Source organism: Callorhinus ursinus, unplaced genomic scaffold, assembly GCF_003265705.2.
Source record: "Callorhinus ursinus isolate GAN/ISIS: 27379988/994484 unplaced genomic scaffold, GSC_fseal_2.0 scaffold44, whole genome shotgun sequence".
NCBI classification, from domain to species: domain Eukaryota; kingdom Metazoa; phylum Chordata; class Mammalia; order Carnivora; family Otariidae; genus Callorhinus; species Callorhinus ursinus.
Genome location: NW_027397106.1, coordinates 9705513 through 9733453, shown reverse-complemented (window position 1 = coordinate 9733453; position 27941 = coordinate 9705513). Strand labels below are relative to the sequence as shown.

At 37.6% G+C, this 27941-nt stretch overlaps 1 protein-coding gene across 7 annotated transcripts in view; it reads left to right on the top strand.

The window, feature by feature from the left end:
• TMEM117 (transmembrane protein 117) overlaps positions 1 to 27941 on the top strand; it is a 493780-nt gene that overhangs the window by 456860 nt on the left and 8979 nt on the right. For all 7 annotated transcript variants that reach the window (XM_073882098.1, XM_073882097.1, XM_073882100.1 and 4 more), the window contains one exon: positions 24548 to 24677. In XM_073882098.1, the coding sequence (XP_073738199.1) occupies positions 24548 to 24677 (130 nt within the window). The remainder of the gene's footprint in view (positions 1 to 24547; positions 24678 to 27941) is intronic.

The following is a 27941-nucleotide window of genomic DNA, read 5'->3' as shown; positions in this document are numbered from 1 at the left end:
AAATTCACAGCCTGTGATAGAACCATAAAAAATCTCAGGTGTGCTCCCAAGAATACTCTTGGGTTACTTAAGGACACTTAAGTTTTAAGTATTTACAAAAGAAAAAAGTATTAGTTTCTGTGAATTATTTCTACCTTTCAACATAACTTCATAGTTTTGATGGTATTTATGTGTTCTGTATGTAGGAAATTCTTTCACATCATAAATCCCAAATCTTCCATATATGAGTGCAACAGAGCTGTGGAGACATAATCATCAAGATAATTAGCTAATTTTCTTATATCTAGCTCTGTTCCCAAAAGAATTTAAGGTGATAGTAATCTTCAAGATATTTACTTCCCTCTTAGGGAACTTGCATTTTGCTTAATAATAAAGGTGATTTTCTTTCCTTTTTTTTTTTTGTATTTTTAAAAATTTTAATTCCACTGTAGTTAACATACAGTGTTATATATATTTCAGGTGTACAATATAGTGACTCAACAGTTCCATATATGACTAAGTGCTCATCAAGATAAGCATAATTTTAATTTCACCCATTTGCCACCTACTTTCCCTCTGGTAACCATCTGTTTGTTCTCTGTAGTTAAGATTCTGTTTTTCTGTTTCTGTCTCTCTCTCTTTTTTTTCTTTTTTTTTCATTGATTTGATTTCTTAAATTCCACGTATGAGTGAAATCATATGGTATTCGTCTTTCTCTGACTATTTTGTTTAGTATTATATTCTCTAGACTGACGCATGTTGTTGCAAATGGAAAGATTTCATTCTTTTTTATGGCCAGATAATATTTCATTATATGTGTATACACACACACACACACACCACCTCTTCTTTATTCATCTATTGATGGACATTTGGTCTGCTTCTATAGTTTGGCTATTGTAAATAATGCTGCAATAAACATAGGGGTGCATATATCCCTTCAAATTAGTGTTTTCATATTCTTTGGGTAAATACCCAGTAGTATGATTTCTGGATCATAAGGTAGTTAACTTTTTAATTTTTTTTAAAGATTTTATTTTATTTGACAGAGAGAGCACAAGCAGAGGGAGAGAGAGGGAGACGCAGGCTCCCTGCTTAGCAAGGAGCCCAATGTGGGACTCGATCCCAGGACCCTGGGATCATGACCCGGGCCGAAGGCAGCCACTTAACCGACTGAGCCACCCAGATGTCCCAACTTTTTAATTTTTTGAGGAACCTCTATACTGTTTTCCAGAGTGGCTGCACCAGCTTGTAATCCCACCAACAGGGAATGAGGGTTCCCCTTTCTTCACATCCTCACCAACACTTGTTTTTCTTAAGTTTTTGATTTTAGCCATTCTGACAGGTGTGAGGTGATATCTCATTGTGGCTTTGATTTGCATTTCCCTGATGCCGAGTGATGTTGAGCATCTTTTCATGTCTGTTGGCCACCTGGATGTCTTTCTTGAAGAAATGTCTGTTCATGTCTTCTGCCCATTTCTTGATTGGATGATTTGTTCTTTGGGTGTTGAGTTTAATAAGTTCTTTATAGATTTTGGATACTAGCCCTTTATCAGATATGTCATTTGCAAATATCTTCTCCCATTCAGTAGGGTGTCTTTTTGTTTCATTGATAGTTTCCTTTTATTTTGATATAGTCCCAATAATTTATTTTTGCTTTTGTTTTCTTTGCCTCAGGAGACATATCTAGAAAAATGTTGCTAGGGCCAATGTCAGAGAAATTATTGCCTGTGCTCTTTTCTACAGTTTTTGTGGTTTCAGGTCTCACATTTAGGTCTTTAATCCATTTTGAGTTTATTCTTGTGTATGGTGTAAGAAAGTGGTCCAGTTTCATTCTTTTACATGTAGCTGTCAAACAGAGGTGATTTTCTTACAAGACTTAGCAACCATGGGATCAAAGTGAGAAGACGTTTTTAAAAAAACTCAGAGAAACAGCCAAAGACCATTAACTATCCTCCATCATCAGAATTTTTCCTGTAAATTTTTCTTTACTCAGCTCTTACAGCAATAGTTTCAAATTTGGCTACACATTAGAATTTCCTGAGCTTTTAAAAAACACCTATATCTGAGTCTCACTATAGAGCCATTGAAATAACTCTGCAAGGGTGGAACCTAGTGAGTCAGGACCCAGGACCATGGCTTGAGGGGTTTGTTTATCCTTTAGTAAGAGTGTCGTACACAAATAATGACCCACAGAGTCATAGAAAGTACTTGACTTAGCTTCCAGGTGGAATCCTACCGGGGCATTGTGATTGAAAAAAGAGGAAACTTTGGGAGTAGATTGTGTTTCACTTCAAGATGCTATCGAAACTGTTTTTACTGAGATTATCTTAAAACAGAAACACTATTTAACACCAAGAACATTACTCGGGCCACTTGAGAACAGAACACATCAGATAATGAGTTTTTAGTGCCTAGTAGGTGATGGCATTAATTACTGTAGTTTCAGTATTGTACACCTGAAACTAATATCATACTGTATGTTAACTATACTGGAATTAAAATACAATAAAATAAAAATATTCCTGTAGTTTTAGAAACTTAAAAAATGTGCTTCTATCTCAAATATTTTCTTAAATTTTCTTTGGAGTTAATGCTAAATCTTGTTATATTGAAAAGAACATAGGGAAAGGCATTTTGTTTTACTAGTGTTTTTTGTTTTTGTTTTTGTCTTTGGATTAGGAACAGGGGCATTTGTACCTTTGGGGTAAAGTATGCTGATGGCCAGAGGATCAATTCAGGACCAAGAAAACCCCAAGGCATAGATGGCAAGTTGAGGGTAGAGACTTGGGGCCAATAGAACGGAGTTCTTCTCCTACCAGCATTTGTTTTTTTCTACAAAGCAGACTCTTTTCTTATCCTTCAAAAGGATTGCTTTTGTTAGAGAGCTGATTCCTTTATACCCTAGCCTGTATCTCCAGGTTTCAAGTCCTGTTCCAGTGAGATAATTAAAGCAACGTTCTTTGGTTGAAAGTCTTTCTCAATCACAGTGAGTGCTGAAATGATATTATTATTATTATTATTATCATTATCATTAATTAAGCATAGATTTTTAACAGAGATCCACTGGATCCTGTTGTACAGGAGTTCAAACAAACTGCATTTTTGCTCCTCTTAAAATATTGCAGACTGATATCAATGATACATCTTACCATTTTCAAAGGCTTAGATCATAAAGTATGATGGAATGTGTAGTGTAGCTTCAAACTTTTGCCAATCTATGTTTAATTTTTTCTTCTGTGAAGTTAATAGATAATAGATCAATAGATCAATTTAACACATTCTCTGGGGTGTCTGTTACACAAATTATTTTCTGTTGTTTAAACAAACAATAAGGAAATTTCTTCATTACAACCACATCATTAAAAGAAAGCCACCCATTCAGTAAAAGATGAATGAGGTAGTCATTTTAACATCTATGAAAACTTGAATCAAGTTGTTTGAGTGTTCTAGCAGAATTTGTAATGGAGGAAATTAGGCTTCTCTCGTACCTGGGGGTTTAAGCAGTGCTAACTGCTTCTTTCCAGAGTGCTGGTGCTCTCCCTCCTTTATGAATCACTGCGTGGCAACTGACATTCCTGTCAGATCAACTTCAGAGCGCTGTTTGCTGGTCTGTGTCACTTCATGTGAGAACACATTCTGGAATCTGCATGTTTGGTTTCTGGAGAAATGCTGAACACTCTTCTGGAAGTAGCATTTTTCTCTCCCCAAGGGCTTAATCTGTCCATTTTTCCTAACTTAGAAAAATGCAGCTGCCTCATGGAATAGATTCACTCACTTTCTCACTCACTCACCCATTCTTTCAACAGTTTCTGTCTTCTCTTACTATGTTCTCAACACTGTATCACATGCTAAAAAATATAAAAGATGAATAAAACATAGTGTCTGCCTTCAAGTTATTACAATCTAGCGGAGGAGAAAGACAAAATCAGGCTTGCCAAGTGCAGAGTACACCTCATTCAGCCGGGAAAAGAAAAGATGGCATCCCAAGAAGGTCACAAGGATCTCTTCAACTGTCTGTTTAAGGAAATGAACCACGGGATGGATAGAAAAAGCCAGTCAATGGGTTGTGTTTTCCCTTGACCCAGTCCTTATCCAAAGTATATGCCCATATCACTGATATTTTTGTTAAAATTCTCAAAATTATTTTCTATCTCCTATAAAAATAGTTGATTGCTGGGAATAGCCTCTCTTCATTAGGAAAGACTTGCCTGGCATTGCTTTTTTATTCATTCAAGTCCTACAGATAAATTCTGATTCTGATACAAAAATCGGATTTGAGTTTCACAGGAAAAAATTAATTATGTTTCACTTGTGGCTTTTTAATAAAATTTATTTTTAAATTAACATCAAACTCTGGCACTTGTCAAAATCCAAGTGAGTTATAGCAATTAGAGTGCAGTTTAGAGCATTTTTGACAACTTATCCCAAGTGATGTCTGAAAACTGAACTGCTTTTAAGATGATGATCCTGTTCTCTACACAGCACTGGCATTGGTAGATATATCGCCATGGCATAAAGAAGCTGAAATTGCATTTCCCAGCAATTGCCCTCAGTAAAGCCTTTTCTGCATTGGGGTCAGATAGGAGTCTGGTGAACAGATTTATCGTCCTTTCATTTTTATTCACTTTTCTTGCCTTTCTCCCTTTTGTTTCTTCTTTAAGGCAGACATATATGCATGGTAACTACAAGTTGTAAAAAAAAAAAATTCACTGAAAAGAAAATAAAGTGCTTTTAATTTGGGAAACAATTTTTAGTAGTATTAAGCTATAAAGAGAATTAGTCATAGGAAGAAATTTTACATTTTCTCAATTCTTTTGAAAATTCCATGCAGAACCATAATCATTGGGAAAATAATGCAATTAGAATTAATCTGGCCAGCATACTTATATAGCTTTTTATTAGTATTAAAAATAATAAAATCAGCAGACCCAAAGTAAATGGATATATGGTGCTGTTTTAGTTATTATTTCCAAAGGCTGAGGTAACTAAAATTTCATGCATGATGTTGTAAAAATTAAATGATGCACAATAATTTGAAAAATGAGTTTTTCTTATACAATTTGGCCTTTTCAGCTCCGTGTACTTATTTAGAAATCTCTCTCTCTTCTGGTTGATATTGCTTTAGAATGATCAAATTCCTGTTTGAATTTAATAGTGAGACAGTGTTTTGAGTTTCTCAAAATGAAAGTCTGAGACATAAAGAGATTTAGTTCTGTTTGATTTGACAATTCCTTTTCATTGGTTTTTGGAAGTTAGGTAGAGTCTGTTCTGGTTATTCCACTCAAGATGTAGGGCATTACCCATAATCACCCAACCTGTATTTACCTTGAGTCAGATATAATCAAATATGTATGGAGAGCCCTAGGAGACTGGCCTGTCAAGATTCCATTTGCATGATGGACTGAGGAGTATTTTGGGAAATAATCCATCCTACAGGAATAGAACGTTGACATAGAGAAGCTTGATAGAAGTAGCCTATATCCAGCACCAGAAGACCGGGGTGCCTACAGCAGAAAGTATGAGGATGGATCAGCCTAGTACCGGACCCAGAGAAGAAGCATAACAGGAAACCTCTTTGGCAAGTTAGCTGGAGGCAAAACCAGCAGTTCCAACAGTGGACGGAGAGGCTAATGAGAATCTTCGGTGGCTTTCCAGTATGTTCCCAGCAGGTTCATGGACATTGTCCTCTGTAGTCAATATGTGTTTTGAGTCAGAGAAAAAAAAATAAAGGAAAAGGCAGATGCTACTTGGTAAAGAGAGAACCGAGTTTATGTGCACTTGTGATACCCACTGGTTGTCTTCCCAGTGTATGGGTGCGGTGTATGGGTGGGGTGGTGAGGCAATTTTTTAAGACTAAGAGGTCTTGAAATGCCTTAAGTTTTACTCTTCCTTTAGAGGGTATCTTAGGGAAGATAAATTCATGTGCTAGGATAAGAAAAGAATGACAGATTATAAAATTGCATATAAAACAGCTAAACAAGAAGAATGGCATTTATCAAACCATAACTGAACTATACATGAATGGAAAATTATAAAGGAACATAATGTAGTTAAATTAAGTTCCTTGCATTCATTTAACATTTATGTTATTATCTTTTGAATGAATTCATGGTGTCAATAGCATCTTAGGAAAAAATAACAGAATTAAAAAAAAAATAAGAGGGTGGGGCGCCTGGGTGGCTCAGTCAGTTAAGTGTCTGACTCTTGATTATGGCTCAGGTCGTGATTTCAGGGTTGTGGGATCAAGCCCCATGTTGGGATTCATGGGACTCTTTTCCTCTCCCTCTGCTCCTCCCCCTGCTCTCTCTTTCTCTCAAATAAATAAACAAAATCTTGAAAAAAAGAAAAAAGAATAAGAGGGATCACAGTAGTGCCTCACTAGGTATCCCACTGAGTTCCTCTAAACTATTTTGTTCTATTTATTTTATTTGGAAAATTTTTTCCAGTATATTTCCAGCTCTAACTTCTTTTCCAAGCTGCAGATCCATTTCCAATTGTCTTCTGGACATCGCCTCTTCAGTATCCTATAGAAACCTCATACTTAACAGTCAGAACTTATTTTATTGCCTTATCATTCTCCCCAAAATTGCTCTCCCTCCTGTATTTTATGGTTGTGGTTGTGGTTAGTTAATGATGTCACCATCCTTTCAGCTCTCCAGTGAGGAAAATAGATTTCACCTTTGCTTCTCCCACACCTTTGGTTCTCATATCCAATATATTGACATCCATGCCGTTATCAATTTCTCAAATCTCACTCCTGTCTTCCTACCACTGGACTATAGGCCCTCATTATGTTTGCCTAGACTTTTGCAATAGCTTCTTAACATGTTCTTTCGCAGTTTCTCCATTTGGCAAAATCTCAGCCAATCTTAGTCATCTTTTCAACAGAGAACAAAATCACCTTCTCTGGGAAACCTTCTTGAATGTTCTCAGGCAGGGTTACTCTTTTCCTGCTTTCTGTCCCTTGGCACTTTACTCCCTGCCTGCAACATGGCATTTACCATATTTATGAAACAATTTCTCTCTCTTGATGTCTGTGTCTCTATTATACTGTGAGCTGCTCTAGGACAGAGAAGTGTCACAATCTTCTTTGTGTCCCCAGAATGTTGCAGAGCACTGAAACCGTGGCTATGGAATAAGTGAGATTGACTGACTGACTGACTAAAGGAAAAAGCATAGCAGAATGACTGAGAAGGACGTTTAGTGTCAGAAAGCAAAAGAACAGGAGGACAGAGTTTGGCTAAATGTAGAACAAAACATTCTAAGTGTCAGAGCTTTTTTTAGGAAGTAGCAAATAACTCTTCTCTAGAAATGCTCACAGAGTGGTTGACTGCTTGTCAGAAGCTGGACAGAGGATGCGTGTAGAGGTAATTCAGTCAGAAATTGAAGTATGCTTAGAGGTATGAAACCCCTTAGGTCATCTTAGGATTTCTAGTAATCAGTAATATCTGCTTTTAACACTGGCTTTGTAAGTTTATTTCCCATAAATAATTGGGAATGTTTTCAGATGGAACTAAACAGAGAAAGGAGGAGTGATATATCAAGTAAATATAAATGACTACCACAAGTTTTAGAATATTGCACATTAAACCCCAAGTACCCTGTTTTTCAGATTGAGAACCACTGGGGATTTGTGTAGTGGTACTGTCTCGAGTACAGGGAGCAAATTCCTCCCGCTCCAGGAATCCTGCCTTCTAGTTTGGCATTAAGGGACATTGCCCAGCCTGCACTTAGAGTTAGTCCAACCCTGTCTGCTTGTGCTAAAACGTAACTCTAATATCCTCTGGGTTTTATATTAACATAAATAATTATAACGCATTGTTTTTATATAGCACTCTCCTCTAAGGAGCAGAAAGTATCTCTTGAACATTAAATCTCACAGCACACTGCGGACATTAAGAGAACACAGGTGATATTATATCCCTTTTGAACTCAGAGCTGAAATGGAATTACTTCAACCAAAAGTAAATAAAAGTAAGATTGAATAAAAGCATGATTTATAAGAGGATATAGGGTTAGAATTTAAAGGAAGAAATTGACTATGTTGGAATTACAGAGAGATTTAAAGCCCTCTCCCCACAAAAAGAAGAAAGAAATTGCTCTGAGAAATGGGAAAGTGACTGGAGTGTGCATATAAATATTTGTATTTGTATGTACAAAAATAAAATAATATATGAACACTTCAGAAATTTGGAAAGCAAGGGATTTTTCAACCATCTGTAATTTTACTACAATAACAGAACAAATTTGGTGTATTATCTCCATGTCTTTTGCTAGTTTTTATTTTGTTTTGTTTACTGTGTGTCTGTTCTTCCACTTGAATTATAGTGTATATTCAATTTTGTATTATGTATTTTTTTGCTTAACAATGTATCACAAAGGTTGCGTAATTATAATTCTGAGGAGCTATATAATTTCCTATGGAATGATGTACCATAATTTGCTTCCTTCTTTTATCACAAGGTTGTTTCCACTTTTTCACCTTAATAAATAACAATGCAATGAAATCTATCTTTATGCATAGGATTTTTAATTTTGTAAATTATTTCCTTAGCACAGATTTCCAGATTAGAATTATCAGATTGATATGGATGTGTAACTACATTAAAACATGGCTGCATAAACATGCTCCCAAATTAATATGTAAATGAGAAAAAGAAATAATAAGAAAATAATTTTATCTAAAGACCAACTATATTTAGAGGTTGACAGAACATCTCTTTAAAAGTGAAAAAGCAAGCGATTTTTTTGTTTATGCACAAACAAGTGGTGCTTTTATTTTCCATCACATTTTCATTTAATTCAATTACTTTGACAGTGTGAAGCCAGATAAAAAAGAAAAAGTTGAATCTTAGAGAAAACACAAATTCATACCAGATGTAGAAAAGTAGATTTGCTTAAAGAGCATATAATTTCTCTTCCCTCTTAATTTTACTGTACATGGGTTGAATGTTCTTATAAATAATTAAGAAAGTGTGTGTGTGTACCAGTACTTGAAGTCCTGTTTCAAGAAGGTAAATGAGATTGTGAAGTTTTCTTATTGCTTATAGAGGCATTGGGAAAAATGGTCTGTGCATAACTGTTTTCTGTGGTGAGTTGTTATATGGTTATCTGATTTATGCCATAGTCATTTACCAAAGTAATTATCTCAAAAGTCAAGGATAAAAAATATTGGCTTTGGTTAAAGTAAACATTAAAAAAATATTGATGTGTGATGTAAATACTGACCAAGGTAACTGCCTGGCTAATGTTACTCCAAATGGCAATCAATCTAAATGATGACTAGAGTCTGAAGTCAATACTAGCTTAAATATGAATAAGGCATGCAGCCTTAACCATGGACTTGGGAATCTCGAGGATTTAATCACTTTTCTCAATAATATTCTTGCTGATGCTAAGTCCTATGCCCATTTGTATCTGTTTTATGGTTGAAAGCAATGTTGCAAATTGCCTCAGGTTAAAGTGGGACACCAAAAACATTTCTGCTAGCTCCCAGAAATTTTGCAAACCATTCCCATTTTTATTGTTTAGCAATTGTATTCAAATGATACGCATTGAGTGTTGTGGCAGTTCTCTAGGTTGTATTTTCTATTTTACTACATATTCTAGTAAGCAGGGTCTATCTTGGGGAAAATAGGACTGAAGCCAAAATGTTATAACAAAAGTGGATCTGTGAAAGATGATCTTTAGATAACCTAAGCCTAGATAAACCAGAATTACTGGGAGAAATTCATTTGTTCTGTGTTTAAAACCAACAACTCCACAAATGATAGCAAAGACAAACAATGTATATGGCTGTCTCCAACTCCTACAGCATGGTGATGATCTGCATACTCTCAACAGTCTGTGGTCACCATGAAAATGGAAGGTAGAGAATGAGTGGTTAGTTTACTCATTCACTCACAGTTTGAATGAGGGACTCCTTTTCCAATAGGTCCGTGGGGAACCTGCCATATGCCTATGTTACAGTGCTTCCATATTACCCTATACGTACTATTTAACTTGTTTGCCTCTTCTCTTAAAGGATAAGTTTCTTGGAGGCAGGAAGGTTTGATTCATATCTTTGGTATCCAGGGCCTTAAACAATTTCTGGCACATTGTAAGCACTTAGTAAATATTGGTGAATAATCAAACAATTGAGGTTTTTTTTGTTTTTGTTTTTTTACTTCCTACTATGTATTCAGCATTGTGCTAAGGACTGGGTATACCCTCAAGGAGCATATAATCAAGACGTAAATATGAAAAGTTGATGAACACCATGCAGTGGTTTATCATGGAGCTATAACAGAAGGTTCTTTGGTGCTAGCACTAAGGAAAAAAGCCAAAAAGAGTTACATATACCAAAACTGTGACACTGTGATGGTTAAGTGAATGAAAGGTGGGCATGATCATACAAGTTAATCCAGAAGTACCAAGGTCTGTTTCCACCATTATTTGATTCTTATTCAATTTAACTACTAAACTATAAGCTCCAAGACGTCAGGGTATGCTTGAGTTTTTGTTTACCATTGTATTCCTAGGGCCTAGAAGAGAACCTGGCATAAAGTAGATAATTGAGCACTTGTTTTGCTCAATATTCTCTGTTGGTTGTGTGATTGAATCATTCCTATCCTCAGTTGTCAGCTTAGATGTCACCGCTACCAAGATACCTCCTCAAAGGCCCTCTTTGTTATTCTTTTTCTCAGTCCCTAATTTACTTCCTTAAAGGCAAAGAAAAGAAATTAACTATTAGCCAGGAAAGCAAAACAAGTATTAGCTTAGGAATGCTGGTGGTAGAAGCAAGATATAGCTTCAGTAGAAAATCCTAACTATGGAGATCAGGGTAGTTGAGGGCATGGAGAAGAAACAAATGAACAATTGTGGGCAAATATGTCTATACAATTCAGCAGTTTCCTTTGAGGCTTGACGAGAGAGACAAAAAGAAACTGGTTAAACCAAGATGGTAAAAGGTCATTTCGAGCCAGGACAAGCTAAATTCCTACTCACCTTCATGAGTGCCCCAGAAAGAACACTGGGTATCTACAGGGCTGGATAGAGCCTATATGTGGCTCCTACTCTTTCACTTATTAGCTGTATTATAGTAGGCAAATTCAGGCACCTTCTCTGCACCCCAGTTTCCACAATTGCAAAATGGGGGAAATAAAAACCTCTCTAGTAGAATCCTTTTAAAAATAAAACAAGGAAAGGTATGTAAACAGCTATGCTTGGTGAAGAGATTATTTCATTTAGCTCATTGAATGGTGGCTGTTGTCATAACTGTTCATCAGTTATAGTGCCTGGCTAGAGATGTGGCAAGCAGAATATTTAGTAATATTAATAAATGGAAAATTTATTTCCTTTAGAGGACATCTCTTTATTTTGGATCATTGCCTGAGTAACCTTACAGACCATGCTATCAGGAAAAGCATGCTATATAATTGTCAATGAGGGCAGGCTAAATGATAAACCATTGACCTGAAAAAGAAAAATTTTTAAAAATTGTTAATTATAATATTTATTCTTTCACATTGTATGTGATCAAGGCTCAGGAAGTATAAATGAAGAAATCTTTCAATGATTCTGAGTTAATTAGCATAACTTGCAGGTGCTTTTCATGAAAACACCTCAACATTGTTCATATGTACTGTTCCCAAAAAAGAGATGTAAGAAGTACCCATTTCTGGCTAAGACAATCAGGTATCTGTATTAAAAGGCAAATGATATGCGATTAGTTGAAATTTTTAGTCTGTGGTATCACTGCTAAAGAGTGGATTTACTATTTAAAAGAGAAATGCAGTATTAAAAGTTTAGGTATCTGAGTTAGAATTGGGATGGAATTCAGTCAGCAAATCACATCTTTGTAAAACAATTTAGAAACTTTATTCAGAAAATTAATTTCTGAACATAGCCTATCTCCTGAATGGTTTCATAATGATGTTGATTTGCCAACTTCTTCTCTAGTGAGAGGTAATGAATCAAGTGTACTTGGGTTTATATAAGAAAAATAACATATTAATTGATTTATGTATATATGTTGCACATATCCAAAAAGCAAAGCCTTTGGCAACTGGCAAATGTAATAATTTCACATTTACCTATGACTCACCAAATATCATCCAATGCTTGAAGGCAAAATTTTGTGTTTTTATGTTTAGTTTTTACGATTACTTTCAGATAGCATTTCTGTGCATTAAAAGTCAATTTTCAGAACCATGAGCTTACCAGTTTTATGAATAAAAATTTTATGAGATATTATCCTGAGGTAGCATAAAATTATTTTCTGATAATTTTTAACACCTTCCTCAAATCCACTGTTACTTTGTTCCCACATATGCTTGAGGATATTGCTTGGAACATTTCTAAATATGACACATTTCATTAGAAATCTGATATATTGCACAGAGATATGAAGCTTCAACCTCATAACATTACAATGTACTTGCCAACGTTGATTACACTGGCATTCTATTTAAGATCAAATATCAAGAAGGAGTTTGAATAAAATTATTAATAATGTTATATTTATGGAAATTGTGTCATCTTCTACTGATCATAAATTGTGAACAAGAAGAATTAATCCTTGAAGTAAGGGGTTCCCAGTAACACAGTAACTTGAAACAGTTCATTGACACATAGAATAAGGAAAACTTGTTATAGAATAAAATAGTTTGTTAGATTGCTATGCAAAAATACATATATTATTATCCTTATAGTTCTCATTCTTGTGTTTCTGCTCTGCATCATCACCTACATAGTATAAAGTTCTATCACTTAATGATATGCGCAGGCACAATATGCGAGGAGCACAAATCTTACCTTCATACAAGTTCCAAATAAACCTAAAAGTTGTCTTTTTAGGAAGTTGCAAAGTTTGATAGCCATCACTAGTGGGCACTAAATCATCCCCAAATCCATTCTGTTTTCCCATGCAATGATATAGGAGTCTGCCATCAGAGCGCCTAAGCATGATGAAAAATAGCCTCAGGTGAGAAAACCGAAGTGCAAAGAAGTTGGGGAGATAGTATTCATTACTAGAAATATTCTAAGTTTAGAGCCAAATCTATGCATTGGCAATAAAAATTCTAAGATGGTCATAAACCATCTAGAGTTAAATGCACATCTCAGCCTGCATACTTTGGAGGCTTTGTCAATGACTTGCAGGATAAACATAGACCCACTACCATGCCTTTACTTTGCAATGGAAGTTAGGTAGCATATTATCTGAGAAAATATAAGCTGCAACATACCATTAAAAGGAAACTTTTCAATAAAATATAAGTTAGCATCAAACAGAAACACATATTGGCATGACAGTTGGCTTTTAGGTGGGAAGATAATTGTGACATTAGAGCCTGATGGGGGGGATAAAAGTCAGGAAAAGTTTGATATGCTGTACAAAAATGTCTTTGGAGTCAGACTGACATAGGTACAAATTCTTTTGGCACCAACCAACTGTGCAGCATTGGGCAAGGTACTTGACTGCTCTCCGAGCCTCAGTTTACTTCCATCTAAAATGAAAAAAAGCCTACCTACCATATATATTTGCAGGTGGTTCACAGTGGATCAGATACTTGGCATAAAGTAAGTTCGTGACCAATGTTGGTTTGCTTAGTCTGAATAGAATACGAAAATATAGTTTATCTCCTCAATAGCTGTTTTCTTTCTCCTATGAAATATAGTTCACAGGTTACTGATTAAATTTCATCTGGTCTCTCTCTACCGTTAATCCGTTGGATAACATGGGTGGAGTCTTGTGGAGTCTTGTAAGCTCACTCTCATTAACTATAACTGTAAAAGGGAGAGGTTAGCCTATTTATTACTGGCATTTGATATATTTTAAGAATAGATGCTTTGCATATAGTGGGCATCGAATAACTGCTGAATTAGTTGAATAATAGTGTGATGCCATCCTATGGGGGGCTTGAATGGGCTATTGAGAACTTCTGCAAGAAATGAAGACTTATCGTTCTCTCTATTAATGCTATGTGGAATCTATAAGCCAAGCCCACCCCTGGGTTCTCTGGATGGATTATGTCAATATAGAGACGGGCAAGTACTAACCTGCATGCAAGTCTTCTTTACCCTAACATATAAACTTGTTCTCCAAAAGGACCCCGAGTGGGAGAATATCTCTCCCATAGGTGGCTAACAAGGAAAACAAGGTATTTTAGGTTTTTCTTGGCCATTGACCTTTGGACTGACAATAGTTTCAAAAAATTTTCCAGTTCGCTGAGGGTATAATTCTCCAACAACAAAATGCATTTTATTCTTTCCATCCCTCTACCCTGCCACTACATATCTCATTTTCCTAGTCTTTGCTCTCTTACTTGAAGTTGATAATTTGTCTCTAGAGCTCAGAGGATGAACATTCTTGACCTAAAACTCATCGAAGAAAGGCCTGGAAAGTCTGACAGTTCAAATCCATTGCTCTAAAGGTTTTACTTTCTGCTCCTTTTATCATTCGGTGGTCCACGTGGGTCAGAGGCAGAGACTCTCTGATTGCTCCAGAATCTGAAGTCTTTACTGAAAGATAAAATAGAAGGAAACCACACTGGGTACAGAGCAGCAAGGATCCAGCTTATTGTCTCTAAAAGCCTGCTTCATTAAAGGCACAATGAACTTCGCCCAGTGTTGCTTTGTTTTGTTCTGTTCTTCAGAAAAACATCTATTTTGACTTTACAGTGATGGTCATAATATTTATCAACTGGCACAGCAGAGTTACTGACCAATCAGAGTAGACATCAGCTATAAGTGACCAGAATATCCATACTGGTGGATACCAGATTTTAACATTCATCTTAAAACGTACAAAGAGAATCTTAGGTCTCAGATTCCCTTATTCTACCAAAATTCAATTTATTTTACACTAACAAAATTTATTTGAGATTAGTGTAATCATAGTTTCTCAGTAGTTACTGATTCTTTTTCCTGTTCCCACTAATAAAAACTCCTTGTAAGAGTTCTGTATTATTGCCTCTACTTCTCACTTCCTATTTTCTCTTGAACAGACTCCAGTCAGGCTTTTGTCCACAAAATCCTCTTCCTCTGGAGCTCAGAGGTCCTATTATGATCAGCAACCCTCATATTGCCAAGTTCTGTAGTTACTTTTCAGTCTTCCTACTCGATATTTTAGGTGCATTCAACAGAGTTAATCACTACTTCCTTCTTGAAACATTTTCCACCTGGCTTCTAGGATGCCACTTTCTCCTATTTTTCTTGTCATGTATGCCATTCCTTTTCAGTTTTCTTTACTGGCCTCTTGTCTTACAACTTCTAAATGTTGGAGTGCCTCAGTGCTCAGTCCCTGGCAAGTCTCCTCTCCTGGCTTTGTATACTCCCTTTCCAGGTGATTTGATTCAGTTCTATGGCTTTAGGTCGATGCATGTGCTGAGTCCCACATCTATATCTCCAGCTTTTGCCTCTCCTGTAAAGCTTCCCAACTACCTACACAATACCTCCATTTGGATGTCTAATAGTAGCATGTTTTGAATAAATCTCTGGATTTCTTACCCACTTCCCTATCTTCTGCAGGTGTATTGGTTCCTCAATCTTTCTTTACCCAGTGAATGCTACTGGTTGTTCTAGTAACTGGTAAATTCAGAAATTCAGTTGATAATACCTTTAAAATACATGTTGATCTGAATACCTGACCACCCATACCTGAATACTTTTACCCATCATCAACTCACAGTTAACTATTGCACTGGTCTCCTAACTGGTCTTTATTCCTCTTATAGCCAGCCTACCACACTTCACATCACTCAAACGCCTACAACCACTCTAAGCTTGCTGTTTCTTTCTTTTTTTTTTTATGTTATGTTAATCACCATACATTACATCATTAGTTTTTGATGTAGTGTTCCATGATTCTTTGTTTGCATATAACACCCAGTGCTCCATTCAGTACGTGCCCTCTTTAATACCCATCACCAGGCTAACCCATCCCCCCAACCCTCTCCCCTCTAGAACCCTCAGTTTGTTTCTCAAAGCTTGCTGTTTCTTGAGCACACCTATCTCATTTCCTCCTTAGGGTCTTTGCATTTGCTACTCCTTCTAGCTGATCTGCTTCTCCTCCAGAACTCTGCAGGGCTTCCTCTTTCATACCAATCAGTACTCCATACAAACGTCACCCCTGACAGAGAACACACTGAGGCTTGATGGAGGGAGGCAGGTCGGGGATGGACTAGATGGGTGATGGGTATTAAGAGGGCACTTGTTGTGGTGAGTATTAGGCATCGTATGTAAGTGATGAATCACTGAATTCTCCTGAAACCAATATTGCATTATGTGTTAATTAACAAAATTAAAACTAAAACCAAAACCAAAACAGAAAAACAAGATCATTCTTGAAGAAGTTTTCTTTTGACTAACTAAACTAGCGCCGACCCCTAACTCACTACTCTTCATCCCCCAACCCTACTGGATTTCCTTCAGAGTACTTATTACTATTTGACATCATATTATAATGCTACTTGCTGATTTACTGGTCTCCCAACTAGAATATATGCTCCATTAGACATTCCTGAAAAAAAAATAATGATAGAAATGAACCCATTGCAAGAAATCCTACAGGTAATTTACCTTAACCACCCACCTGATATTTAGATCAACTTCATACTCTGTTATTTGTGAAGTGAACATTTTTATATTGAATTACATTTACCCATTGATCTCCACTATTACTATTTTTTTCACAGAGAAAAATGACCTCAATATTAAATAAAAATTTTACCAAGGACAATAATATCTATTCTTTTGACAGCATGCAATTAATTTTTTTCTATAGCCCATAGAAGAAATTAGTCGTTCAGACAATTGTATATGACCATTGCTGGCAGCTTGCATAGAGTCAGAACAGATACTGGAGCAGTGACATTTTGTACCAAATGTGCAAATACAATAAAGCACAGAGTAAGCAAAGGGCTATGTGCTATTGAACTGCAGCCAGTATGTGAAAAATGACATAAAAGTGTGTTGTCTAAGAACTTCCTTCCACTAGATTTCCCTCTTTCCTTACAAGGAGAAAGGAGTTATTAGGAGCTCTCCTTTAAGTAAAAAATAGGTCAATTTTTTACGTAGTTAATATTCATTATTCTTAAGAAGTGCAAAATAAGTCAAGTTGTTTGGTAACTGATGGAAGATTTCATCCAAAAGGACTTATTACTGAGTTCTAACAATGTGCTTCTTTAGATCTTGCACTAACTTTGGTTATCAGCACCTTGTCATAGGCAGGGGTTTGGTTCCTCCCATGCCCCCCACAGAGGAGTCTCTAAGATGTCAAATACTCTCTCTTGTGTACTGGTGAACTGTATTGCCCTAGTGAGGGATATTGATTTCCCATTATTCCTAGATGCCACATGACACATTTCTAGTAGTTATAAACACTTACAAGACTGACTTTTATTTTGTCCTTCATCACATCAGTCTGCCAAAGCAGGACATCTGTTAATGAGTCCCTGTGCATTTCATCAGACACCCTTCCATCTTGGTGCTTAAGGCATGATGCTCTCAAGGGATCTAGATAGAATAAAGCTTGTTTTAGAAAACCAACTGCTGCTTTGCCAGAACCTCATAGTCGGATCTTTTAAAAGGAACAAAAACTATACTTACTTTTCAAATCTACTCTGGGCTTGACTTATTTGCCTTTTCTACAGGCACTAAACCATTACTTCTATCTCATTGATATGTGTTGGCTTTAAAATTAGCCTGGAAAATTCTTATGGCCCTCGGAAGTAAGGAAGATCATTGCGGAAGAAAATAGATTAAATAACGTTACAAAATGGCCCTTAGGATAAATTAGATTGTTTGGGCAACAACTTGAGAGTTAATTGGTATCTTTGAATATACAAAAACACATGAAAGAGTCAAGTTCTTTAAACATTTTAAGTAAGGGTCTACAGCCTGACTTGGGATTTGTTCTAGAGATGAATGAAATCGGCCATCTCTACTACTTGTTGACAAAAGCCTACTTCCACCAGAAAGCCAAGATCTTTCCTTAAAGATTTTAAATTTTTTAAATAGCATATATGCCCCCAGAATTCATTTGCCCTTGGGGGGAAAATGGTGAATATTAAGAGAAAATGAAAGAACAACATATGAGAAAAAGGTGTTTGTCAAAGGGCATCTGAGTAACCTTCTGCTATTTCTTTTTTGTTCATCACTCACATTTACTGCAGGGCATCGCCTCAAAGATCTTCCTGCCATCAGCCACTGTGGGAAATGACCCCCCCACCCCACTCTGTTTAATCACATGTTGGTTTACATTCTCTTTTTTGTTCTTGGACTAGATTGAACGTGTCTCATGAGTTTCTTTAATTTACTAAATATAAATATGATAACCTAAAAGGGTGTCTTGGATCATCCCAACAACCATTTCTGGTAACTCCCCAAACATTAACTCATCTCATAATATTTACATTTGACAACTTTCTTTCTGTAATTATCCACTATCTCCTTTCCTCTGTGATCTTTGGCAAATGGTTTAATCTTTGGGTTACTCTCCATATATTTGCAGTATGTCTAGTTTATTGGGGGGAAAAAAACAACCAATTTTTTTTCATAATAATGAGTCTCAGATTGATGTGTAATATTATTCACAAAAATAAGTACTTGTTGTGTTACCTAAATCCATTCTGTGTTGCCATTTACATGAAATCAAAAAGGGATTGTTGTACATGTTTAACTTTCAGAGAGTTACATTCATCAATTCAACAAATTTTTGAGTTCTCCCTATATGCTAAGCACTATTTCAGGTGTGGGGAATAGACAAGTGAACAAAGAGGGAAAAACTTTTGTAAGCTCCCTGGAGCTTACATTCCAATGGGAGAGGCAGGGGAAGAACAAACACATAAGCAAAATCTACTATATGTCAAGGTTTTTAAGGATTTACTCAGCCAGTCAGCCAAGTGATACTACAGCAATTTTGCCATTTAGAGGAATGATAGAGTTGCCAAAAGAAATGAGACACTGGAATTCTTATTAAGAAAGAATAATATCACCTAAAGCATGAGTACAATTCTTCAGGCCACCATGGCTCACTGTTACCTAAAATCCTGTTGCTAGGACACTTGCTAACATAGAGAAGCTAAGGACATTCACAAGCTGGGGAAATTTTTGGTGAACTGATGTTCTGATATTCATGGGATTAAATTTGTTTTTGAAATACGAGGAGAAATAGAGATTAACAAACAGAAAACAGAGCGTATCTGTCAAGTTCACTTTTGAAATCATTTTAAGCTTAATAATCTAATGTGTCTAAAGAGGAGATATAGAACTTACTCCATTGAAAAATGTTGCTACTTTTTATTAACATTTAAGAATCTACTGTTGGTTCTATTTTAAGTGGTTATCAGTACTTTTCAGTAAAATCTAACCTAATCTCTCTCTTAATTTCCTAAGAAAAACGGCCAATATTTGGCCCACCAAAAATACAACTTTTGTTCTGATACCATGGCTTTCGTTTTGTAGGGTAATCAGTGTTATTACATTTTTTATCCTCTAACGCTTCTCTAAATAGAAATGAGGTCTCTTCATTTGATTTGGGAAATTGAATGCTAGTTGGGGAATTCAAAACAGTGTTGGTTTCAAGCTTGAGTTCCTCTGCATAGCACCAACTTCTTTTTCTTGGCCCCAAGGCATGCGTCTCAATGAGAAAGCATGAGGGAATGATGAATCCAGCATATCCTGAGACCATTTTGCCTATATACTTAATGCTGCCTTGAAATTCTGTCCAAATATGGTCCATGAATGATAGGGCCACATTTGGACAGAATCAGATTTGGACGCATCAGTCCGAATTACACGTCCAAATGTAATTTGGACATCAGTGTCCAAATGCGATTTTTATTGTGATAGGCAGAGTAAGCCATAGTATATAAGAAATAAGATTAGATATATACCATGGCACTGCTCATTTATATTGATATGGGAAATATGCCCATATGAATGAAAATTAACTATTTCTTATATGAAGCAAGGTATAAAGTTGGAAGTCTGTTCATCACCATGAACTGATGAGAACTGGAGTAGCATGTATGATCTGATATGCCTAAATAATTCTCACCTCACTGAACCGCAAATGTGATAGACCTCTATAGTGATTGTTAGATTTAATAACAGAAAGGAGTAAGGAAGCTTTGAATTACTAAATATTGATAACATTTCTTGAAGAACAAAATAAATGAGCATTTCATAATAGGCACAGTATTAACTTATCTCTACTGTGGTCTTAGTAGCTAAACACATCTTGCCTTGTCATTCTCTTAACATTCTCACCTTGTGTTCAAATATACATTTTACGTTTATGTGGCCGCAAAGAAAGCTATGATTCTCATAACATTTATATCCAAGCTGTGTATGAAAGTCGCTATACATCCAGTTATGGTGTCAAGAGAATCTCAATATTTTATAGCAATCACCTGTTAGTCAAATGTCCCTTCTTCCCAGGCTGATTAGAAGCCAGTGTCCCTGGGACAGTTGCTTAGTGGAGAAAGAGTCACAGTTGGTCTTGTTCAAATCCAGGTCAGATTAAAAAAAAAAAAAATGAAAGCCCTTTGGGGTGGGTGGGAGAAGCAGTTTAAATCTCTCCATGGAACTGGCTTTTGGTGGGAGACAAGCAGGAAAGGATGATCATCGTGACTCTCCATTAGAACAGATGCAGCAGGTCAAAATAATCACAGTTTGGAGTAAAAAACAGTAAGTGCTGTTCACAGAGATGGCATGGCCTGACAGAGAGTATTTATTCTCTGGGCTGTGTTCTGCCACATCACAACTGCATCATTTTGTGACAGCCTTTCTGAGACAGATTTCCTCATCTGTAAAATGGGTTAATGATAGGAAGCTTTCAGGACCATTTTGTACATAGATATGAATATATAGCCTAGGATGATGCTAGAACATAGCGAGTTTGATAATTGATGCCCAATGTCCACAGATTTCCTCAGATCTTAGTTACTCGTGTTGCCAGCTTACCAGCTCCCGTCTGCAGGGTAGCAATGCCTCCCTTCCCCACCAGTAAATTCCCCCACAGGTATTTCTGGAGGTTTCAACAGTGTCACCACATTGCACAAGAGACCAAGTTGCTCTTGTTCTTCCATCTTCCTCATGAGGTCACCTTACATGTCTCTTGAGAGAGGATCCTTCCTTACAGTTCTGCTCCCAGTGCCCTCTGGCAGAACACCACTCTGACCAAAGTCCCAGTCAGAGACCCCCAAGAGGCCAGCACTGTGCAGTGGATGAGAGCAGAAAGGAGAAGAGGCCCTTCGACCTTTTTCATCCAGACCTGCAAGCAGCCTTATGTGTGATTCTGAAAACAGACCCGTCTGCTTCCTCTGCTTTAGTCTCAGGATAACCTTGATCTTGGGATCATGTGGGGAAACCACATTGCTGTCCAGGCATTATCTCATCCTCCCAAGGAGCCTGTGAGGTTGCTATATTTAACCCCAATTTATAGATGAAGAAGCTGATACTAGGGAGATTCAGAACAGCACCCTTCCTCCCCTTTTACCTCCTTTAAGTAAATACCTGGGGTATCATCAGCCTCAGATACCCCTGCCCATGAAGACAAGCCCCACACTTCCTGCAAATGATAGCAATTATTATTAGCATCCCAGTCTAAGTCAAGTGAGGCCAGAGTTTACGTTGACCCAATAATGAGTCCAGAGAAGTATGCAGAGTAGGAACTGAAGTACAGACATCGGAGTAACAGGGAGAGAAGGAGGGGGGTAGGGAGTTCCAAGACTAAGGAAAAGAGTTTTAAAAACCAAAATATGGTGATTATAAAAAGTAATGTAGAGCAGATGACTCTAAGAGAATATATCATCTTTTTTATTAATCTTCTTTTCAAAAGCTTTTCTTACAAGGCACCAGCTACTTTTATCATACATTCCCCCAAACTCCCTAAGCTGATCCCATCTTTAAAAAAAAAAAAAAAAGGAAAAAAGTAATGCCATCATCCAGATAAGGAGCAAGACTTTCTCTTCTCCTTCATCTGCACTCCATTTCCTTCATTCATCTTTCATTCTCCAACTACAGGTGGGAGATCTTTGAGGAACTATTTTTTGGTGAAGGAAGTTTTGATCTCATTCTACAAGAAATCTCTAGAGATTACTTTCAAACTAAAACCAATTTCATACCCAGTCCCATGGAATAAAAAGCTAAATGAGAATAGTCCAAGAACATCTTTCCAAAAAGAAGGTACACTAACTATACTTGCTCAATTACTACCAAGAAGTATTCTCTTTCTTAAACCAAGAAATAAAGAAGAGAATTGCTCTGTTGATAATGCTTTGTGTTGTTTATCTAGGGCAAGTGAAAGATACTCTGGTTATCAGTCCCTTTATGTGTCAAGCATAATTTTTCATGGGAGACGTCAGTTATATTTTAGCAAAAGACCAAATTCAATTCCAATTCTCTTAGCAATAGTATTTCAAGTAATATAGGAAGAGCAAGGTGTTGATGAAAAATAAAGGAAAGTGCATTTTAATAAAATGGAATAATTCACAAGTATTACTAATCCATTTTCTTCTAATATTTTAGATCGAATGTTCTAAATTATCCAGCTTATGCTTTGGGTTTTCTGAATTTTCCAAATTACATGTCTATTTACTGCTGATGTATGAAAAGCAAGGAGAGGTGAGACCAACAAGATGTGTGCATACACAGCAATAGAAAAGATGATGTGCTACCATTTCACTTTTCTTTTTGTGTCTTTCTTTTTTTTTAAGATTTTATTTATTTATTTGACACAGAGAGAGAGAGAGAGAGAGAGCAGGAACACAAGCAGGGGGAGTGGGAGAGGGAGAAGCAGGCTTCCCGCCGAGCAGGGAGCCCGATGTGGGGCTCGATCCCAGGACTCTGGGATCATGACCCGAGCCGAAGGCAGACGCTTAACGGCTGAGCCACCCAGGCGCCCCACTGTGTCTTTATTTCTTATTAGCAGTTTGGAGTGATCCATAGATCATGAAATTAATAGACATTGAAAACTTTCCTGGTTACTACCACCCACCTAGGTTCCTTTTCTCTGAAGCCTATTCTCCTTTGACCAGAATTCTCAGCAGAAAGGGGATCTGTGGGGTGCCAGGGGGGCTCAATGGATTAAGTGCCCGACTCTTGATCTCCACTCAGGTCATGATCTCAGTGTCGTGATAACGAGGCCCGTGTCAGGTTCCGTGCTGGGCAAGGAGCCTGCGTGAGATTCTGTCTCTCCCTCTGCTCCCCCCCACCCCACACACCTGCTTTCTCTCTCAATAAATAAATAAATAAATAAATAAATAAATAAATAAAGGGAGTGGAATGGACATGGAAACTCCTATGATGTTCAGGCACTCTATTATTGGCACATCTGTATCAGCTGAATATATAGAAGTCTTGGAAAAATTTACTTTTTAAATTGAAATAATGGGGGTGCCTGGGTGGCTCAGTCATTAAGCATCTGCCGTGGGCTCAGGTCATAATTCCAGTATCCTGGGATCGAGCCCCGCATCAGGCTCCCTGCTCTGCAGGAAGCCTGCTTCTCTCTCTCCCGCTCCCCCTCTTATGTTCCCTCTCTCGCTGTCTCTCTCTATCAAACAAATAAATAAAATCTTTAAAAAAATAAATTAAATAAATGGAAATAATGTACTGAAATTTGAAATTCATATTTTGTTCATTACTTTTTTCAGTAATATTTTTAAAGATGTTCACTAATTATAGGACTGATAATTTAGGGATTATTTAGTTATTAAAAGTGAAAATATGTGTATTAATGCCTATGGATCCACCTCAAATGTTTCTTCATATTTAGTGTCTTTTTTCTTCACATGCTAGCTGTGAACTTTAGTTTGGTGCTATATCCAAAAACCAAGAGCAGATGAGACACCTAAAAATATCCTCATTTGCATCTGTTTCCCTTCCTTATGAGAGGGAGGGTCATCCCTCCTGATTTTGCCTTACAACAAGAAAATAACTAAGACAATTTGGGAATTAATTCATCGTTCATCTCTCATGCTAGCATGTCAGGCCCTCCATCATTTGGTTCAAATTGATGCTAAATTGCAAGAGAACAGAACAGGAGTCTTTGGCATTTTTCCACTTCATGTAGTTCCTAGCAGAGGTGATTAATAAAAGGCTCTTGGATGTGGCTTGAAAAACTTGGTTAAGTGAATTAGATCCTCTTTACTTTGTCTTCTTACACAAAACATAGCATTATGGGGCTCATATTTTTTAAAGGTAGTGAAATAAAATATAACAAAATTACCACATATTTATAAAATATGGATCTCTTCCTTCCTATAAAAATTTAAGATCAGTTCTCCAGAATGAAAGAGAGAAACATGTATAGATGCAAATCAATTCTCTATTGGTTTCTTATTACCACATTAAAGAGAAAATCTGAGGATGTAAGTTATGACTTAATTTTGATTTTGAATGCATACAACTACCTAATGTACATAAAATAACCATCACGGAATGAAACAGATACATCCAACAGCTTGCTGCATTTAAATGATTTTAAAATAAGTGCTTGTAAAAAGTCAATTTTTGGTGTTTTGCTGCTTAGGAATGAAACAAATCACAAATACGTTTTTATGTTGATTTTCTTTGACAGGACTGGGAATTCCCACATTTTATGGGAGATGTTGATGTAAATCTTCCTGGGTTGCACACTCCTCACATGCAGTTCAAGATTCCTTTCTTCCAAAAGATCTTCAAGGAGGAGTATCGTATTCACATAACAGGTATGCTGTAACTTTGAACATGATTTGACTGTCTCCTACTTAGAGTAATACCAGCTGCTATAAAAAAGCAAGTGGGGGGGGCGCCTGGGTGGCTCAGTTGGTTAAGCGTCTGCCTTCGGCTCAGGTCATGATCCCAGGGTCCTGGGATCGAGCCCCACATCGGGCTACCTGCTCGGCGGGAAGCCTGCCTCTCCCCTCTCCCACTTCCCCCGCTGTGTTCCCTCTCTCGCTGTCTCTCTCTGTCAATTAAATAAATAAATAAAATCTTTAAAAAAAAAAAAAAAGCAAGTGGTAACATTTTAGAGGCATGCATACATCTAGTTTTATTTCTCACTCACTCAATAGCGCAAGGTGGTTCTGGGTCAGTTAGGGGTTCCAAACTATCATTCTGGGACTTGGGCTACGAGCGGCTTTAGTCATTTGGATTTCAGCATCCAGCAGGCAAAGGGGAATGGCGAGAATGGGGAAAAGGACGAAGAAGGCTTCTCTTTTTCCCTAATCACCTTGACATATGCCCTCTAGTAGCTCATCAGAGAGCCCAACTTAGAGTCAAGGAAGAAATGTGGTCCGCGGTTGGGCAGCCCCTTCGGTGTCACATCTGCTGTTCTCGTGGGAGGCCGCAGTTTCGGCGTGGATAGCTAGCTATCTCTGCCATCCTCCACATACCCCTCCACCTTGGGTTCCTTCATGAGAAGAACCTTCTTGGTTGCTTTCTCCCACAACATACAGCTCAGTATGTTTTTTCACCATCAACACCCTTTTTACTGCATTCCTCAGTTACTGCTGAGATTGGAACAGTGGTATCCGAGAGCGCCAGTCAGACCCTATGCCTTTAGGGAGTTAGGCCACTTTTCATTTGATCAAAACCTCCTTCTGTGGCAGAGCTCATGTTTCTCTCAGGTGAGTCGCTTGCAGATCCTCAGATTCTTTCATTTGCAGAGATGCCCTCCTTTTGAAACGGCTCCGTTATGATTTATTATAATATTCCTTCATGACATCTCAGTCATTCTTGTCTGAAGAAGGTCTTCCTGAAGTTCTGTTTTATACCTTTTTTTTCTCTCCCAACCAGAGGCAGACAGCTAAATGATCACATAAAGGGTGGCGTCAGCTCCCAAGCTGTTCAAATGTACGTAGTGAACGTGTGTGTGTTTTAAGGACAATGACTTAGGATCCCACACCTGCTATAATAAAAACTGCTGAAGAAATCCGTGCTTACACTACCGTCTGTGCTGCTGAGTAAAAATAGCCCGAGCACAGAAACGTGAATATCTGAGTCTTGCAAAAAGCCTTTGCTTCCCAACTTGAAGGCTGGTTTTTGCTTTGAGCATGAGGCGACCTTCCTAAACTGGAGAATGAGCTCATGAATAGGGAAGATGCAGCAGGTTTCTTTTCCTATTTAAAATGAATGAGGCCCATCTATTAAATTCACTGGGTAAATCAATCAATTTGAGTTCAGGTCACATAGTGTGGTTTCAGAGTCCCCACTTAATCTCTGCAGCATGCTACCCTCTCGGACTTCTCAAACAGCTATCACACAAATGGCATCATCATGTCCCTTTGGGTGGGCTTTTGCGTGGACCATCTGTTCTTACTATCAGCTCTTGTCCCAGGCCACCATGGCACTAATATTGTTTCTGAATATCAGAATCCCCGTCAAATTGTACTGCTACAGTGCATGCTATCAGGTTAAAAAGGGGGTGGAATATTCAGAGGAACCCACTGGTAAGAAAAAAATCAAGCTATTAAAAATATTTCATTTGGGGGTCGCCTGGGTGGCAGTCGGTTAAGCGTCTGCTTTTGGCTTAGGTCATGATCTCCAGGTCCAGGGATCAAGCCCCATGTCAGCCTCCTGGCTCAGCAGGGAGTCTGCTTCTCCCTCTCCCTCTACTTCTCACCCTGCTTGTGCTCTCTCTGTCTCTCTCGCTCTCAAACGTATAAATAAAATTTTTAAAAAATATTTAATTTGGAGCTATTTGGCAGGGCTTTGATATATATGCTATGATATATGCTATCATTTATGGACAGGGACAGGTTCAGGTTCTGTGGTGCCCAAAGCTTACCCAATCTGGAGTGCTCTAGTTAAGAATATAAAAGCAAAATTACGACTAAAAATTACTTTCAGTGCCTTGGAAGAAGGACACGCATACAGGAGTCCTTGAAGCTTCAATGTAATTAGCTTTGAGATAAAGCCTCCTATGCAGTTGAGCTAAAACCTTTATTCCACCATGTATTACTTTCCAGAAGCTTAAAAGGAAGAAAGACTGGCTAAGTTCTTGTAATGGAAACTGCACATTAATAACGGTTGTGAGAAGGTGGAAATATATTGTAGTTAAGGTTCTGATGCAGTGTTTGCCAAATGATGCTGAAAATCATATCATTCGAGATATATATTTATAAACATTGTTGGGCCCCATTCCTAATAGTTCCAACTCAAGAAATTTGGGCCAAGGCCAGGGAATGGGACTTTAGAAAAGCACCCCCAGGTGATGGCCGTTGGGAACTGCTCCTTGGTGCTGGAGAAGCCACAGGTGAAGCTGGACTGTCTCCCTGCGATGGGCCATGCAAATGATTGGGTTCCCAGATCTGCCAGGAAGACCTCTGAGGATTCTGGAGTTTAAATCCAAAATAAAATAGGGCACACGTGGGATTTGGGATGAAGAGTTCCACCATAAACAATTTAAACCCAATTTATGGTAGGATGATCATGCGCCGCCCCAGATCCGTGATAAAAAAATTCTAGGAAAATGGTGGCAGGTGTGGAGGCTGAAGAAAGTCTGAACTGTTCCCCTCTTGTGTTGTTCTGTTACTCTCTTTGTTCTGTTAGTTGCTGAAGATGTGGCTGAGGACATTCTGAAGTAGCAGCGAGTTTCCTGTGAAAGGGCCTTTTTTTTTTTTATCTGACTTTGTAAGATAATTGTTTCTGGGGAAACCTAGATAAAATTTCCAAAAATATGGTACATGTTGTATTTTAGTATGCTCAGTTGTCAGTAGCCTGCAAATTCCCAAGTCAACTACAAACGCTAACTTGATCAGCTCCTCCAAGTTCTGCTGCTTTTTGTAGGGAAACTCAGTGCTTTCCTTGATGAGTAAATATAGTATTATCACTGGGTTATTAAGCATGAAACTCTCTATATCTATCGCCAGTGGTTCTCAGATTTCAGTGTGTATGAGAATCACCTGGAGAATTTGTTAAAAGGATCCATCAGCCTCATGTGCAGAGCCAGATGCCTGAGGTAGGAGGCGGAGCCTGGGATCCAGCCTTCT